Source organism: Mus caroli, chromosome 1 (genome assembly GCF_900094665.2).
Source record: "Mus caroli chromosome 1, CAROLI_EIJ_v1.1, whole genome shotgun sequence".
NCBI classification, from domain to species: Eukaryota; Metazoa; Chordata; class Mammalia; order Rodentia; family Muridae; genus Mus; species Mus caroli.
In genome coordinates this window covers 31,718,268-31,737,590 of record NC_034570.1, presented here as the reverse complement: position 1 = coordinate 31,737,590, position 19,323 = coordinate 31,718,268, and the positions used below count along the sequence as shown (strand labels likewise).

Below are 19,323 nucleotides of genomic sequence, written 5' to 3'. Positions count from 1 at the left end.
GGCTGCTATGAACATAGTGGAGCATGTGTCCTTTTTACCGGTTGGAACATCTTCTGGATATATGCCCAGGAGAGGTATTGCGGGATCCTCCGGTATACTATGGTTGGACAACTTTCTTACGTGTGTGAACTGCTCTGTAGTCAGATGACTTCTCGAGGAGCAGCCTCTGCAAGTCGCTTTGGACGTGTGTTTCTTCCCATTTGGGCATGCTGTGCTGTGAGCTGCAGCTGCCTTGTTCTTTCTAGACTCCTAGCTCAGTCTCTCCAAACTTAGCAAGTTTTGACAAGCTCCTTCTGGCTTCTTCCTCCATGCCCTATGGCCTCACAATCAACTATGAAGAGCAACAGCTTGCCTCCTTTCTGTCCTGTGTCCTGTGGACCACTTGTGCCACTATGCTTGGCATCCTCTGCATTTACATTGTTTTGTATAGATTGAGGGGGGTGTGTGTGTGTGTGTTGTTATTTCCGTCAGGAATTTTTATGTCCTGCTCTTGGGATTAAAACAAGTTAATTCCCAATGTGGCTTTACTGTCCCAGGCATATGAGTCACATCAGCCAGATACTGCCACCACCCTCCATGGTTACATGAGCAGACTTCCCCTGATGGGGGATGGGAGAGGGTAGTTGGGAGGGGAGGAGCGAGGGGAGGTGGGTGTGGGAGTAAATCAGCGACAGGGACCCGAGGACAGCTAGCTCCAGGGACCCTTTGTCTACTCATCTGCAGACCACCCAAATGACAATCCCAGCCTCCTGCTTTTGTGCCCCTCCGCCCTCACTCCACCTCCTTCAGCCTTCATGCCTTGAGCAGCCAGGCTGAGGGAATGGCTGCCTTCCCATGAGGCAGATGCAGGATCTTTGCCTAAACTGGCTGTGGCCTTGGTGGGAAAGGGGTAGTCAGACGTTCTCTTCATAGATGCTGGGGTCAAATTAAGGTAAAGGCTTAGGTGGCTACTTAATGGAGGGATAGTTTTGATCAAACTTCCCCTCTTGAAATATAAATGGTATGTCTTGAGTGTTTTTTAAATGTCCAGTTGGAGTTATTGTCTTTGGGGGATATGTATATGTTAGGTTGAAATAAAGTGTATTATAGACCATTTTTGAATTTCAGACTCACAGGTCATTCATTTTCTTGATTTAAAATTTTGTGGGGTGTGTGTTTTGTGTACAGTTATGATTCCCCTGTGATATGGGCTGTAGGAGGGGACACTGTAGCCTTTGGGGATATCAAAGCCTTTGGGGATATCAACAGGAGACTCTCAAAATAGCCAAGCACCATCACACGTGAACCAAGTCAGGATGTCTGGCAGGAGGAGGCAGACAGCGGCAATGGCAAAGATGGATAGCTTTCCAATCAAGGTTTTGTCACTTGTCAGAAGCATCACCTTGTGTGAGTTACTTAACCCAAAGCAGCATTGCAGGACCTCTCGGAAGCCTGTGGGAACAGCCGGTGACGGGGGTGGGGTGAGGTGGGGGGGGGGGGGGGGGGGGGGGGGTGCGGAATTCTGGTGACGAGCCCAGACACAGAAGGCTAGCTATTGTTACNAAGTCAGGATGTCTGGCAGGAGGAGGCAGACAGCGGCAATGGCAAAGATGGATAGCTTTCCAATCAAGGTTTTGTCACTTGTCAGAAGCATCACCATGTGTGGGTTACTTGACTCAGAGCAGCATTTCTGGTCCTCTCGGAAGACGTTGGGAACAGCCGGGGGGGGGGGTGGGGTGAGGTGGGGGGGGGTGGGGGGGGGGGGGGGTGCGGAATTCTGGTGACGAGCCCAGACACAGAAGGCTAGCTATTGTTACTACTTTCTCCTAGAGGAAACCAGATCCCCCTCTAACTTAAGAATTCGGAGGATCCATGAACCAATTCTCTTACCGTGGAAGGAGAAATGGAGGACTTGCTGGGGGCTGAGCGTGCATTCTTTTCCTTAATGTCTGCAGCAGTCTCCCAGACTGATGAGCCCCTCCTCGTGTTAGAGAAGAACAAGCTAAGACCAAAGCAGAACCTCCTGGGCTAGCCTCGCTGGGATTCGTAAGTAGGACTTTCTTGCTACAAAACTCCAGCCCTCCATTATGAACCATGCTTTGGTTATAAGAAGAGAGAAAGAAAATACTCCTTGTCTTCTCCTTACTCTTCCCTGGCAAAGATACCCTGAGCATGCTTCTCCGTGGTGGGAATGAGCTGTTAGACACCGGGCCAGCCTCTCATTGTATCAGACCAGGATAGATAAGATGGTAACCGAAACAGAAGTGTTCAGATAAACACAGCATCTCTGCTAAATTAATAGGGCTGGGAAGACTCCACCCTGCTGGCTGTGGGACTGCTGGCCATTTACACAATCCTCCTGTGCCTTGGCCTCGCGTTACCTACCAAATGTAGACAACAGTGATTCAGTCTAGAGGTGGGTTTTTTTGTTTGTTTAGTTTTTGGTTGTTTTGTTTTGTTTTTTAAAGATGAAATAAGCTATGTACAAGCTTGACCCCTTAGGGCAGCACCTAACACACAGCAGGTGCTCACTAGATGTTTGCCATCACTGCTATTAATGTATGGCAGTTTCTTTTAAATCAAAACATTCTATGTTGGGGGACGATCCTTAAGACATGGGGAATCAATTCTCAAGGCAGAGCAGGGTGGGGAGCACATTAAGACTGGGAAAGCAAGACCCAAGGAGCATAAGGGGTTTGCAGCCCCGTAGGAGGAACAACAATATGAACCAGCCAGTACCCCCAGAGCTCCCAGGGACTAAACCACCAATCAAAGAAAACACATGCTAAGACTCATAGCTCCAGCTGCATATGCAGCAGAGGATGGCCCTTTGTCCTATGAAGGCTCTATGCCCCAGTGTGGGGGAATGCCAGGGCCAGGAAGTGGGGGTGGGTGGGTTGGTGAGCAGGGGGAGGGGATAGGGGAGGGTGCTTTTCAGAGGGGAAACCAGGAAAGGGGATAACATTTGAAAGGTAAATAAAGGGGGAAAAAAAAGGACTGGGAAAGTAAGCAATTCATAAGTCTCAGGAAGGCCCTAAAACTTATCAGATACACAAGGTCTCTCCATCCCCAAGGTTACAAATGCACATAAGCATTTATAACCCTCAGCCCAGCCAAGCTGCCTAGAGGGGGTTCTCAGATCTGTAGAGCTGCCTGCACATTGAATAGAGAGCTCTGGGTTCCAGCTTCATGAATTGTCACCCATTGCTGGTGTGAGCCTTCAGCAAGGCGGCTGGCTATCTGAGTCATTTCTATACCTATAAACTCTTGGAATAGCTCCCTAAAGGCAGAAACACAAGTACATTTTAGTAACTTCCTTTTAATACTGGTAATACAAACCTTCATAGACCCTCTCTCTTCTAAACACATCTTCTAAGTTTCTTGTCTAGCCTATGTCTGCATTCAACAATGAAGTTGCCAAGTCTCAAAGAAGAGCAGTGGCCTTAAGTTAGAACTGCTGTGAATGCAGCTTTCCTTGCAGTTAGGTGAGCGTGAGTGGGTGGAGGCCTGCCACAGTCAGTTTGGGTGGGATTCAGTCTGCAAACAAGGCTAAGTCTGGCTGATCCATCCCTGAATTATCTCAGTCTCACTGTCTCTGTAATAATAACACACACCTCACTGGGATAGTGCACACCTTTCACCTCAACAATTGGGAAGCAGGAACAGATGGATCTCTGTGAGTTCAAAGGCAACCTGGTCTATACAGTGAGTTCCAGGACAGCCAGGGCTGTGTAGAGGGACCCTGTCTTGAAACCAAACCAAACCAAACCAAATAAACAAAAACCCATATGCCTCTTGGAAGGTTTCCCTCCTGACTAAGCTTGAGTTAGGCATCTGTACATCTTCTTTTTAAATTTCCTCAATCTTTGGGTTCCAGTGTTCAGCTCTGCATAGCGAGCAGAAATATTAATAAAATGCTGCAGCCAGAATCACCTCCCCAGTTGATAGATGATCAAGTTCAACATTTCAGTGGAATTCCTCATGCCTACACTGCAGGGGATACCTGGTCCAACCATCAGCAGGAATCCTGTTGTGGTCATGCAGACAGAAAAGCCTCCTTACTCACTGAATCTCCTTCTAATTTCCTGTTTCACAGATACCCCTCCACCTCACACTATGGGTGTATGTGCTGTGTGCAGAACTGAGCTCAGGTCTATACCAAGCCTTGTTTCCTCTTCTTGCTCTATGCAGTTACTAAAGAACCTGCCTTTATTGTTTTAACTACTGTCCAACTCTAGTTCTTCTTTGGGAATGAGTATATGCATGTATATATACACATCTATGAGTGTGCACATGTGCACACACACACACACACATACCACAGCTCCAGAGATGCTCCCCAACACCTCAGAGCTGAGCTAAGGAACTCTGTTAGAAATACTCCAACCCCTCCACCACATCCCCGGCCACCAACGCTGCTGACTCTTCTGCACTACAAATCTACATACAAACAACACCTACTGCAGTCAGCTGGGGACACATCCGGCTGAGGAGCCTTGTCCACCAGGCTCCGGACCTGAGCCAGTGTGCTGCACGCTTCTTCCATTTCTCTCCAGATGAGAAACACATCCTCTCTGACGCCAGCCCCTGGAAAGGGAAGCACAGTGTGAGCAGACACCTTGAGATGGGCCCCAAAACTCTACAGTGTCTGAGTAGGCATGGCACATCTCTGCCGTCGAGAGCAGCTCTGAATATCCAGTTATATTCCCTCCGCTAATCTCTTTCTGAGAATCAGGACTAAGATTCCTCCAAAGGAGCCAGGCGTGGTACCCATTGGACCCATGATGCAATAGTGGTACAGGTGTTATAGGTGTAACTAAACTCTTTCTATTTAGATTTAAGGAGGACACACATGCTTGGTAATTGCAAACATGGGCAAGAAGAATTCCTGTCTGAGGAGTTCACAAGCCCAGGGGTGAACCTACTACTATTATACTAGTCGATAAACCCCATATCAAACTCCTCTTGATAATAACGCCTTAGTATATAGTATAGCAGAAGTCATGTCAAAGGAAACATCTCCAATGTGATATGGTGGCCCCCAGTCATCCAGGGTCAGGAAATGTCTTGGGGGTGGCAGTGACCAGGTGATCACTTTCTGGAAAGAACCAGAATTGTCATTGCACTGATTTGGTAACAGTTCTCAAGACACTGTAGATTTTCTACCTTGCTGGTGATTAAACTGCAGATAGCTTTGCAGGAAAGGAAAAGAAGGGGAGGGGGTTGAAACCAGCTGATGGGAGCCCTAGAATATATAAAAGCATGATTCAGAATGTATACATTTAATCACAGGATTCTGCACAGGGAGTGAGGGGACTGTCCTTTTGATCAGGTACTCTTCCATGAGGCTTAGCTGGACATCTGAGAGCTGCTGCCAAGGAAGAGAGAAGCCCACCAGAAGTACAGAGGACACAGGAGGAGGCCCAGGAGAAGTCAGTGGATTCTGTGAATTGGAAATTCCTCAGGCCAAGCCAGGGAAGATGAGTCTGCCTGAAGAAGTGTTATGTGTCCTGACCTCTTCAGACTCAGCCAGCCAAGACCAGTCTCAGACAGAAACAAGATGAGCAATCTTTTAGACATAAGCAAGATGCCTCCAACCAAACAGCCCCATGCTTGTACCGCCCTCTGACCTCTGGGTTGAAATCTGGAGGCTCGTGTTAAAATGCTAGCCTCATGTAGGAACAGTATCATTTGAAGCATTGTGATTTATGAGCATCTGGTACTGACTTCTAAGTGAAACGAGAGCCAGGACAGTAAGTTCTGGTGTAGCAGTAGGTGTGGCAGTGGGTGTGGCAATGGGATGCTGCTGGCCAGCATCATCTCTCAGTCAAATCTTTTATGTCTCACCTCTAGGATGAGACAAGTTGTCACAGTCAAGTTGACTTTAGCAAAGTTGTGGCAACCTACTATGTGCTGAGTGTGCTAAGTGGGTGTCACAAGAATATAGCGATAAGTCAGGCATGATGGCACATGCCTTTAATCCCAGCACTTGGGAGGCAGAGGCAGGTGGAAGGATCTCTGTGAGTTCAAGGCCAGCCTGGTGTACAGAGTTATTTCCAGGACAGCCAGAGCTACACAGAGAAGTCCTGTCTTAAAGAAAGAAAGAAAGAAAGAAAGAAAGAAAGAAAGAAAGAAAGAAAGAAAGAAAGAAAGAAGAAAGAAAGAAAATGAGGGAGCGAGAGAGAGAGAGAGAGACTATAGTGATAAACAGGTGAGCCTTCCTGAGCCCAGAACTCAAGGTTCCTCATTAATGTCCCTACAATACTCTGCCCTTATGACCCAACTCACAACATCATTCTGCCAGCCCTCTGGGGCCCCTGTACTCCCTGTCAGGATACCTGGGCTTCCTTTGCCCACAGTTGGTTAGCCCACCCTTCTTCCAAACCACACCCCTCAGCCCACCATCAAGCTTTGATCAGCTACCCAGAAAACAGCTTCCCACATTGCCCACACCTTCATGCCCATTAAATACACTAGCCACACCCACTGCTATGATGGTTACCATTGTGTACTGGCTGGTTTTGTGTGTCAACTTGACACAGCTGGAGTTATCACAGAGAAAGGAGCTTCAGTTGAGGGACTGCCTCCATGAGATCCAACTGTAAGGCATTTTCCCAATTAGTGATCAAGGGGGAAAGGCCCCTTGTGGGTGGGACCATCTCTGGGCTGGTAGTCTTGGTTCTATAAGAGAGCAGGCTGAGCAAGTCAGGGGAAGCTAGCCAGTAAGGAACATCCCTCCATGGCCTCTGCATCAGCTCCTGCTTCCTGACCTGCTTGAGTTACAGTCCTGACTTCCTTGGTGATAAACAGCAGTATGGAAGTGTAAGCTGAATAACCCAGCAGTATGGAACAGCAGTATGGAAGTGTAACCCTTTCCTCCCCAACTTGTTTCTTGGTCATGATGTTTGTGCAGGGATAGAAACCCTGACTAAGACACAGTGATTGTCATTAATGTCAATAATTGTCATTAACGGCCCTCAACAGGGTCTAGTATGACCTAGTAGGCAAACCTCTGGGTATGTGTGTGCAAGGAAGTTCTGTATTAGTTGGGAAGACTACCCCCTAAAATGTGGGCACCACTATTCCATGGGTTGGGGTCCCAGATTACATAAAAAGAAATGGAGATGAACACCAGCAACCCTTGCTCTCTGCTTCCTGACCATGGATCCAATGTGACCCCCTGCCTCACACTCAGGCTGCCACACCTTACCCCCACCACGATGGGCTGTACCCTCCAACTGTGAACCTCAGTAGACCCTTTCTCCTTTAAGTTGCATTTGTCAACTCTTTGGTCACAGCAGTGAGAAAAGGAACGAATACATCTCTGTCTGTCTGTTGCTAGGACAGACTCAGTGCTCTGCTGAGGTGGATGAATGAAAAATGGTGGAGGAAGAAACCCTAGAAATGAGCAGACAAAAGGTGGCAATGGTAGACCTCAATCTATCTAAGTCTCGTTCAGGCAGGGGCATGCTGGGAAAAGCCCAGGCTGTGGCAAATTCAGAGTCTGTACTATGTTAATGAGTCATGAAAGATCACTGCAGGTCTTACCCCACCCCTCCTCTCTCTTTATGACTTTTTTGGAACCAGGCCCCAAGGGGAGGCATGGAGCACCTCCAGGTTTTAATGATAAACTATCTACTTTCCTTTAACTACCCATGTGTCTTTATGCACTCACTGTATTGTAAACAGATACAAGAACCTGGAAACCACAGTTTCTGTCCTCTAGACTCAGATCTGCACCTGTTACACCACTAACTGTTGGAGCATATTCCTGGCTGTCACTTCAGCCTCAGTTCCAAGGAACAAGAAGGAGCATGAGCCAGTGCAACACACGTCTCTAGTCCGGTCTAATTTAAGGCAATCCCTCCCAAACAAGAAGCTTATATTTAGGAGGCAGCTGCTAACTCCTCATCTCTCCAGCCTGGCCTCCACCCCTGTGCCTGTGTTCACTGCGCAGTCGCAGCTGCTGCTCTGGCTGCATAGGCTGCCTCTGGCAGAGGGTTTGTGAATGTCTAGAGTATTAAAACAATGTATCTGCTTGCCCTGTACCCGCCTACCACTCAGCACAGGACCCGAGGTTGTTACTAAATCTAATCCTTCCTTTCTTTTATTTGGCCAGCTACAAGGACACCATCTGCTATTTTCTATCTCCTGGATTTGCCTACAGCTGAATGTGCCCGCTACCATTTCTGCTAGAAACTCTCCCAAGTGTAAGTGAGGCAGGGACTGTTTAAGCAAATGGCTATGCTCTGGGGAATTCAGATGTTACCCATGGCAGTCCCTAAACAAATCACCTTGTGTCTTATTCCAGGTATTACACTATTACACTCAGGCTTGTCCAGAGTATGTGAAAAGCTATGTGTCAGGTCAGGAAGGGAAAAACAAAGAGAGCAGGAGGGCATGGCACAGTCTAAGGGACACTTAATGCATCCCTGGAAGATGCTGGTAAACTAAAGCACTCCTGGTCACCCGCAAACCCCGGCCCAGTCCCTACGTGACCTTTTCCATCCTCAGGGCTCCTAAATGAAGGTCTGGCCCAGCAGAGTGGCAAGTTTACTGTGGCTTGAACCCTAAACTCTTGTTTGGCCATGAAGATGTGAAAAAGACCTCATTATAACCATGAAAAGGTGTTCTATACACCAAGAAAGGGGAGCAAATAGTTTTCTTTTCAAAAAGTAATACACGTTTAAAATTATAAACTGTGATAAAATTATAAAGCTTCCAAGAGACCAAGGGGGAATAATGGGAGGGAGGTTCAAGTGGGTGGGATGGGAGGGGGGCAGAGGAGTGGATTGGGGGAAGGAAAATTAACACCAAGGGTGTTAGGAAAAGCCACATTGGAGACTTACTGCATTACAAGACACACACACATACTCATTCCATATAGAAGAATTTAATTGGAATTACTCTACAAAGAAGATTTTGCTCCTCCCAAAAGCTATAGGTTGCAACATAAAAAGCTCGGTACTGGATATAGGTTACCTCCCTCTAGTTGTTGGCCAGAACCCCCCACCCCCGAACATAATACAGGGGCTTGCTGTTGCTCTTCATTGCCCATTAGAACTTGATGGCAAAGCACTATTGGTGAAGAGAGCATGCATGCCAATCACTGGGACATGGAGCGATCAAGTGGGTATCCCATCTTGAAGGGGGAGGGGTGTATAAAACCCCACCCCTTACTGAAGAGCTATGGACAGGTGATGGCCTCTAGGGTAGGGAGATTCAGTTTGCAGTTCAAAGGTGTGGTTGCTGGTAGATTGGCTGAACTCCTGTGATTAACTCTATACAGGCTGCACAAATTGGACTTAGCAAGGCTTTTTTTTTTAAGGTGATATAAAATTATAGTATTGGTGAGGTGGAGGTGGACCTGGGAGAAGCTGGGGTGAACATGTTTAAAACACACTGGATGAAATTCTCAAAGAATCAATAAAATAGTTTACAGAAAGAAAGAAAGAAAGAAAGAAAGAAAGAAAGAAAGAAAGAAAGAAAGAAAGAAAGAAAGAAAGAAAGAAAGGAAGGAAGGAAGGAAGGAAGGAAGGAAGGAAGGAAGAAAATCTCTCAGAGACCTAAAGTTACTGTTTAGGTCTGATAAAAAGGGGCCACATTGTATCCATATAGGGTAGAAAGTGGTAATAATCAGTAGTCTAACTTTAATGAAAGCATTCTTAGTGGTGTGATGCATGTTAAAATATTGTGCTGGCTGGATTTGAGGCCCTAATAACTGAGGCACTGTGCAGCTTCACTCAGTCCCACGCTATAGAAATCACGCATTAGCTAATTTAAAACAAATGGAGAGTCATCCCAACGTTTTAGGAGAGAATCTACACTTTCTTGAGGGCAGGGAGTGTGTCTGTTTCATAATGGGCATTTCTCTTCTCTCAGGAGGAACTCCACATATACAGAATGGGCAGTTTGGGTTCTAAATGAAGGTGTGTGACTCTCTGCTGGTCCCCTACTCCTCTTGTAAACAGAACACTGTAAAATGCAAAGGGGATGTCTTCTCACTGTCCCACATTCACTTACTTTGATGATCCAGGGAATGGCACTGTTGAGAGGTGTGGCCTTGTTCAAGTAGGTGTGTCACTGTGGGTGTGGGTTTTAAGACCCTCATCCTAGCTACCAGGAAGCCAGTCTTCTCCTAGCTGCCTTCAGGACAAGAGGTGGAACTCTCAGATCCTCCAACCCCATGTCTGCCTGGACGCTGCCATGCCCTCACCTTGATATTGGACTGAACTCTGAACCTGTAAGCCAGCCCTAATTAAATATTGTCCTTACAAGACTTGCCTTGGTCACGGTGTCTGTTCACAGCAGTAAAACCCTAACTAAGACATTTAGTAAACCTGAATAAACCATTCCTATTCTGGGGAGGTACACCCCTTGCTGAGAATCATGTTCCCCGGGCTCACTGGCGGTACTGGTGAGCTAACGGCGGAGACCTGAGCACATGGAAAACAGGAAGAGTAAACGTATCCCTGCCATGATGAGATGCAGTGAAGGGGCCTTCCCTCGAGTCAGGCTCATCCTGTCTGAGCTTTCAATCTTCAAAGGTGTGAGCTAAGTAGCTCTTCTGGATTTGTCACTGCTGTTATTGCTGTCTTCACTAGTTTTTAAAGTACCCAGCCTCAGGTATTCCACTATAGCAATAGAAAACTGGCTAAGATAGCTAATTATGATAGCCTTAAAGATGGAATTTTGTTTATCCACTTTTTTTAATAACTAAAGCACCCTTGATAATTGGCTAATACCTTCAAATAGACTGTTTTAAAACAGACTTTTTGAGAATTCCCTTTTTCTATCCCTGAATATCCTGGAGCCCAGCCAAGCTCTCGACTTTTATATAACACATTTAGAGGCCTCTCTCAGCTTTGAAACCATAGCAAGCTTATTCAAATATAATCAGAATTCACACTAGCTCTCTTTCCCCGGGCAACTCAGTTTAAATTTTAAGACTTTTGATGAATTTCTCCACATCTTGTGTGTTGTTAAGCTATGCCTGCAGGATGCTTGGACCCACTCGGTTAGATCAGAGGTTGATTGCAATGGCTGAGCTAAGCCCAGAACTGATCTTACCCCTGTCTGGTATCAGGTGAACAGGCCACACTGCAGCTAGGAGCCTTGAACTAAACAAGGAGCCAGGGCAGGAGCCCAAGATGGAGACAGGAATACGGGAGTAGGGGTGGGGTGTCCCTAACCATAGGGGCTCACTCTTTGTGAAGATGCAAAGCCTGCGCGTCCATGAGATCTTCAAAGGTGTGAACTAACGGTGGATGAGAGGGAGGTAGGGGTGGGGAGTTCTTATGTTACTTTGACTCTTGGGGAATGGAGGAAGGAGCAACATAAATCAGAGCAGAAGCAGACATGGACACTCTGAGAGTCTGGTGCCCCTGGGTTCAGAGCCTTGTCGTCCATTTCTTTTGATTTCTTCAGCTTCACCCCAGTGAGATTTTAAATCCCACAGCACATGCTTAATAAATCCTTACTAACCAGGGGCCTGCCTTAAGCGATGACAAGAAATCAAGGCGCCAATCAGGCAAGAGGGGTAGAGTCTGTGGGGGAGGGGGTCATACAGATCTCTGCCTGATAAACCATCATGTGGCAACAGCTTGGAAGGTCTGTTCGGCCACATTCACTGAATTAAGCTCAATTCCAGGCAGAGAAAAGGTAATTCTGAGAGAGCCTCTTGCTGCCGACAGAAACAGCTACCAACAGGCACCACCCAGCACTTCTAAATTAAACTGGAGACTGGAAACAGAGAGGCATGGTGCCAGGCCTGAGTGATGGGCCACGAGACTCAGAGTCTAATTAAAGATCACATGTGTCTGCCAAGAGCAGGACTGCTCCTTTAAACATAGCAACCTGATGATGTTCAAGTAAATAAAATGTAGTTTTAAAACCCGTAGTCTTAGCTCACGCTTTCTCCCCTCTGCCAAAACAAACAAAAAAAGAAAATTTCAAAAATAGCCGACCAATTTTTTTACAGCTCTTGTGCTTTTTTTAAAAAAGGCTTTTGCATTTTGTTTATTATATGTGCGTGTAAGCATACATATATGCACGAAGGTCAGAGGGCCACCACGTATGTCCTACGGCTTGAACCCAGGCCCTCAGACTTGGCAGCAAGCACCTCCACCTGCTGAGCGGTCTTCCTGGCCCCAGAGCAGATTTTTTTTTTTTTTTTTAGTTCCAATTCACTCAAAGTACCAGATACGAACAAAATGTACCCTGCAAAGCATAGTGGCCTTTTATTACAGCCTTGTGCTATGGCCTGTTCCTCTTAATGTGTTCATTACACAATCTCTTCCGTCTATCTGGCAAGCAAGGTCTAGTGATGTTCACAGCAGAACCTATCTGTCGTTTTTCTCCTCCTCTGTGAACTGGACCAGTAACTAAAATGGCTCAGCTATGGTGAGTGTGTCAGTGCACAGAACAGGCTCAGCGGGAAGAGCTACTCAGGGCTGATTGCTGACAGCTGCCTAATGAGAGGAGCCCAGAAATAAAAGACAAGCCGTGTCGCCCCTTTTCACTCCACTGGACAAGGAGAGGCTCTAAGCCGTTGGGACTTGGGATGGTATGTATCATATCAGATGAAAGTTTTATACGCAAGCTGCAGTGGTTTGGTCCAGTGAGATGCTCTGGCTTGGTAAAGCAGGATCACGCAGCACTGAGCATGGCTTGCAGCCCACGTGATCAGGCTAGCCCTCGGCTGCTTGACTTTACTAACCTGAAGAGCCTGAGATCTCAAACCATCTGAAGCATTATACTGTCAGCTCTGACGCCCCATTCCGTGCCTGAACTAAGCAGCTTCAATGTCAAAATTATTACATTTCCATGATGGATGATGACAGATGCCAACTTTTGCTCTGGTCTAACTTTATACATCTATAATCATTACTTCAGATTTTCTTTTTAATGATACAGAAAGAATAGAAGCTAAAACAGAAATAGAGCTTGCTTCAGACCCAAATATGATAAGTCTTCTTCCCGAAGAGTTCCCAAACCTCTACCTTGGGCCCACCAGCTTTGAGAACCTAAGGGGTAGCCATAAAGATGGTATCCCTGGCCATACCAGCAGCTGCAGCTTCTAAACAAGTACAGACCTCACCGCCAGCTCTACAGGGGCCTTCCAAGAAGTGAATGCTAGCATGTCCAACTTTACAAACATATGAGCAGCGTTTTGAGCTCTGGCTGAGCTTACAAAGGAGGAAATCACTCACACAAAGGGCCCAGTGCACTACCCAACTCAACACTAAGTAAAAATCCCACTTCCAGGAGAAGAGGGACATGAACTCCTTGATTGCAGGGATTAACACCCTCCATGGTTGCCCTAGGATGCTCCCAGCAACGAGACTTGTCTCCCACCAGGACACTTGATCCTTCCACATCCAGTTCTCTGTTCCCAATTCCCAGCCCTGACTATGCACACAATCAAGCTTATTAGTGTAGTGACTCTTTAAATTGGTCATCATGATAGAGGCTGCCACGTTCTTCTGGATTATTTCACCATCTAGAGCCAGTGTCTTCAGGAAATGCACCTGGAATTCTAAGAAAGAAAAAGGGCAGTTGATATTTCATCGAAAGCTGGTTTGTCCTGAATATTTCTCCGTGTGTCATGTGAACTGAAGCCCTCAATACTCATATAAGCAGATGTTATTATTCCCATTCTAGAAATGAAAAAGCATAAAGTCTTGGTAATATGCTATCATCACATAATTTGTGGCAAAACTAGGATTTGATGCCAGATCTGATACCGAAGTTGATTCATTTTCCATCAAACACTGTTTCCTGGGACCAAACCCAGAATCACACAAGAATGAAAGGCTGTGACCCCATGAATTACTGTTCACATCCCATACCCATGCCCCTCCTCAGCTTTCTGTGGGTGGGATAGTCCTCACCCTTCATTAGGGCTGGGCATGGTCATGTGATTAGCTCTGGCCAATGAGACATTAGCAGATAGAACATGTGTAGTAAGTGTGTCTGGGTACTTGGCCTTGGTTGGTTCTTATGTACCGCACCACCACTATACGAACACACCTTTAGTAGCATGAGCTAAATGAGCATAAGTCTGTTTGAAATTAAACCACAGTTGACCTGGAGCCATGTGACATTTAAAGAAAACAAGAACTAAGATGATAAATAATTGCTGAGCCCAGCCAGGTGGTACAGGCTGGAATTCTGTGTAGCCAGGAGGTAGAGCCTGGAATTCCCAGGAGGCTGAGGGGGAAGGGGGAAGGGGGAAGGGGCAGCCTAGGTTACGGAGTGAGTTCAAGGTCAGCTTGGGCAACTTAGATCTTAGCTCAATTTTTTTTTTTTAAATAGGAAGAGGGCTAAGGACACAGCTCACTGGAAGGATACTAGCCCAGGATGTGGGAGGCTCTGGAGTCAACCCCTACCACCCCAGAGTTCTGATACAATGCTGCTGTTGCTGCTAATATTACTATTATTAATAATAATGATGACAGGGATTTTCCAGAGTCAATGAGGTTGATAAACTGAGAATCGCAGGGACCCCAAGCACAAGGAACCTATCATCATGGGGAGAGGGAGGACCCGGCTCCTAAGAGGAAATGGTGAGAGGCTTCAGAAAGGAAAGATGGAAAATCAGAGAACTGAAAGAAAGTTAAATTCAAGGTCCATGACTCATGCGGCTTGCTAGTTAGGAGGGCTTTTGGGGCCTAGGGCAAAGAACAAAGGCTGTTGCTGTTAAGTCATTCCAGGAACTGGCTGGCCATTAAGATAGGAGAGACCTGCAAGGACGTCCGGACTATCTCAGCTGAGTCTTAAGCACCTGCCCCTCAGAATTGCTGTCACCTCGCTCTGCAAGTACAATTTGCTGATGTTTAAACTGTCCAATTGTGTGTAACCGTGCCAATTCTTCCCCTGCCCCCAACTTTTTTTTATATAAACCCCTAGCTTCTGAGCCTGGTGGTTGACCCCTCTGTCTCCCGTGTGAGATACATGTCGGCCCAGAGCTCCGTCATTAAACTACCTCGTGTGTTTGCATCAAGATGGTCTCTCGTGATTCCTTGGGTGTTGGGTGTGCGCCGTCTAGGGATTTGAGTGGGTGTCTCCCCACTAGGGTCTTTCAGAACCAGGGAGGAATTCCTTCACCTCCAATTGCCACAGCTATTAGTGGAAAGGAGAGGGTGGAACTGGGCTGGAAGGAACAGGATCTTCCTCCAGACTAACATGGAGAACCAGCCACAGAGCAGGCAAACAGAAGATCCCAGAGAGCTATGGCAGGAAGGTTATGCCTCTTCCCTAGAAATTCGTGGAAGTTCTGGGGAAAGGAGGTTGGACAGTACTAGACCACAGAGTGAAGGAAATTTCTCTTGAAGACTGTTGGGGCTGGGTACCACTTCATATACGATTTACATTTGCACCATTCCGCAGAACAGTTCCTGACTGAGTAAGTAAATCTAAACTTAGTCCCCTTTTGTTCTGTGTCTTCAAGTTCTTTCTAGCCAAAATGTCGACCAACAAAAGAGTACGCATGGAGGGACCCATGGCTCCAGCTGCATATGTAGCAGATGATAGCCTTGTTGGACATCAATGGAAGGAGAGGCCCTTGCTCCTGAGAAGCCTTGATGCCCCAGTGTGGGAAAATGCCAGGACAGGGAAGCGAGAGTGGGTGGGTTGGTGAGCAGGGGGCAGGAGGATGGGATAGGGGTTTTTCGGAGGGGAAACCAGGAAAGGGGATAACATTTGAAAAGTAAATAAAGAAAATATCTAACAAAAAATACAACAACAACAAAAAAGAAAGTACGTCAATTGTCTTTCTGTTCCTAGGATAAAATTCCTGATATAAACAACCAGGAAGCAGAGGCTCCTTGTCTTCTGTCTTTAGAGGTTTCTGCCCACAGGTTTCTGCCAGCTGTGGACCTGAATCACAGTGGGAATATGTGGTAGGTCAAATCAGCTCACCTGATGGCTACAAGCAGAGCAGCCAGGATGGGAAACAAAGGCACACTTCAAAGGCATGGCCCCTGTGGCCCACTTCCTCCAACCAGGCCTTACCTCCCAGGGTTTCCAAAAGGGATTCATGAATTCATGAAGTCAGGGTCAGCGGTATCTAAGCACTTCATGTGTGCACTGAGATCAAGATCTTAAAGCATGATCCTTGTGAGGATGAATTTTATACCTAAAACGTAACAGTAAGCCATCCTAAGCCCGCACATGGGTATCACACAGTGCCTGTGCATCCTAAGCCCACACATGGATAACAAGCTTCCCATCACCTGAACAGCACAGCCCGAGAAGAACAAACAGAAAGAAACACCAAATTGCAGGAGAAACCCCTCCAAGGAGCTAACACATCTGTAAGAAGCCGAATGAGCAAAGAATAAATGCATGTAAGATGCATGTGTTTACTTTCCCTTGTGGTAAGGCAAGAAACAAGACAAAGTTCCCCTCAGCCTACCACTTTTCACTTGTTCTGGGGAGCAAGCTATAGAAGGAAACATCTCCAAACACAAGACCTAAAAGTTGCTAATCATTCACAAATGGCTCATTTAGAGCTGATAGTATTACAGCTTGTAAAACCTGCTAACACAAAATATAAGGGTTCCACTCCTGGAAATCTGTTTCTTTAAATAATAATAATATAGGAGGAAATATATCATATAAAATAGAAATACAATATTTCTAATTGCAAACAAAAAACATTACTGAAACGTCTAATAGGTGATGGTTAACAAAACTATACCACACACCTTTAAAAAGTCCTCAGTGCCTGAGTGTCTATAAAACACACATTTTATACTGTGAAGGAAATACTTGCCATAATATTAACTAGAAAATGAAATATTCAACTTAGACAACAATATAGTGCTTATGTTTTGATTAATTTTAAAGTACATAGCAGGAAGACCCCAAAATGTTTATCTTTTCTCTTCCCATCTTCCCTAGAGTTCTCAAAGCATCCATACTGACTGGAAAGCATGAGGATAACCCAGGTCCAGACTCCAGCTCTGTCCTACATCAGCCATGCTCACACAACACAGCACTGCCAGGATCCTTCAACCCTGAGGAAAAAAAATTAAGGCCATCTGTCACTTCCCATACCTGATGGGTGTGTCTTTGGAAGGAGTTACTGTATGAAATACACTTAGAAACACTTGAGGGTAGACTAACGGACATAATTATAATGGGAAACATAAAGACACAGATTGAGAGAGAGAGAGAGAGAGAGAGAGAGGTGGGGGAGGAAGGCAGAGAAGGAGAGAAGAGGAGGAGGAAGGAGAGAAAACAGACATTTGGCAGTCACGGGGTTAAAATATCATTGTTTTTCAATAATTTAGAAACTGGATGGAATACACATGGATTCTAGACCTCCTTGTTTTCTTGGACTGGCTCCTACTGGATCAAATGTTTTCTTTGATGTACATAAGCCTTTCAATTTCACAAGGCCCCATTTGCCATTGTGAGTTGCTGACCTTCTTTCCAGACCCTTTGGAGAAAGTCCTTAAACTGTCTGTATCTTCACGTGTTTCCCTTGCTTTTTCCCTCTGATGACTTCTGATTCCAGGCCTTACGCTAAAGCCTTTGATCCACCTGACACTAGTTGTCCTGCAGGCTGAGTGGAAGGATCTAAATGGACTCTCCTGCATGTGACTGTCTAGTTGAAGAGTCAATCTTCCTTCCTCTGGATACTTCTGGTATCTTTGTCAAAACATGTAGATGTAGCTGTACGGCCGTACAGCTACATCTACAGGTTCACATTCAGTGTTCTACTATCTTCTGTTGACCTATGTGGCTTTGTAGCTGGAGCTGTATAGGTTTACATCCATGTTTTATTGTCTTTCATTGATCTATGTGCCTGCTTTACACCTGCTCCTGCACCATGCTCACTCACACCTGCACCATGCCCACCTGCACCTGCACCATGCTCATTCACACCTGCACCATGCCCACCTGCACCTGCACCATTCTCACCTGCACCTGTACCTGCACCTGCACCATACTCACTCACACATGTACATGCTCACCTGCACCATGCTCACTCACACCTGCACCATGCCCACCTGCACCTGCACCATGCTCATCTGCACCATGCTCACCTGCACCTGTACCTGCACCATGCTCACCTGAACCTGCACCTGTACCATGCTCACCTGAACCTGCACCATGCCCACCTGCACCTGCATCATGCCCACCTGCACCTGTACCATGCCCACCTGCACCATGCTCACTCACACCTGCACCATGCTCACCTGCACCTGCACCATCTCATCTGCACCATGCTCACCTGCACCATGCCCACGTGCACCTGCACCACGCTCACCTGCAGCTGTACCTGCACCATGCTCACCTGAACCTGCACCTGCACCATGCTCACCTGAACCTGAACCATGCCCACCTGCACCTGCACCATGCCCACCTGCACCTGCACCATGCCCACCTGCACCATGCTCACCTGCACCATGCCTCACCTACACCTGTACCTGCACCATGCTCACTTGTAGCCTCCCCCAGCCTGAAGTGGGCTGGTACAGACCGTGTTGCCACTGAGGTGGGGCCACCTGAGGTGCAGCTTTCCGACTTGGCTGGCTCCTTTTTGAAGTGACAACTGCCCTGCTCTTCTGCTACCTGCTGAGAGGCTGAACCTGTCTTCCTAGATTCCTGAATAAGCGGCCAGCCTGGCGGAATGGCTCTAAGCACCAAGAGTGGACTGCCTGGGGGATGGGCCTTCCCCCTTATAAGCACGGTCTCTTAATAAACTCGTGAGCCTTGAACAGGGAGTCATCTTGGCTCCATTAATCTCTCTTGCCGTCTAAGTCTTTTTCAGCCCCAGCCTGCCTCCCAGGTGTACCTGGTTCTTGTAGGCCGCAGGCTGGCATACAACACTCACTCACACCTGCACCATGCTCACCTGCACCTGCACCTGCACCATGCTCACTCACACATGCACATGCTCACCTGCACCATGCTCACGCACACATGCACATGCTCACCTGCACCACGCTCACCTGCACCATGCTCACCTGCACCTACACCATGCCCACCTGTACCTGCACCATGCCCATCTGTACCTGCACCATGCCCACCTGTACCTGCACCATGCTCACTCACACATGCACATACTTGCCTGCACCTGCACCATGCTCAGTTGGCACCTGTACCATGCTATTTTTGCTTCTGTGATACATTAACAGAATTTGAAATCAGATATGGGGATCTCTAACATAAGGATTTTTCCCTCAGGACTGGTTTGTCAACCTGGGATCTTTTATGCTTGTATATGAATGTTAGGAATCCCTCTCTCTTTTTTTTTTTTTTTTTTTTTTTTTTTTTTTTGGTTTTTCGAGACAGGGTTTCTCTGTGTAGCCCTGGATGTCCTGGAACTCA

At 46.8% G+C, this 19,323-nt stretch overlaps 1 protein-coding gene across 3 annotated transcripts in view; it reads right to left on the bottom strand.

Moving 5' to 3' along the window:
- Positions 1–19,323, bottom strand: part of Vwa3b (von Willebrand factor A domain containing 3B) — a 163,533-nt gene that overhangs the window by 101,151 nt on the left and 43,059 nt on the right. For all 3 annotated transcript variants that reach the window (XM_021171396.2, XM_021171379.1, XM_029476472.1), the window contains exon 8: positions 4,441–4,566. In XM_021171396.2, coding sequence (XP_021027055.1) covers positions 4,441–4,566 — 126 coding nt within the window. The remainder of the gene's footprint in view (positions 1–4,440; positions 4,567–19,323) is intronic.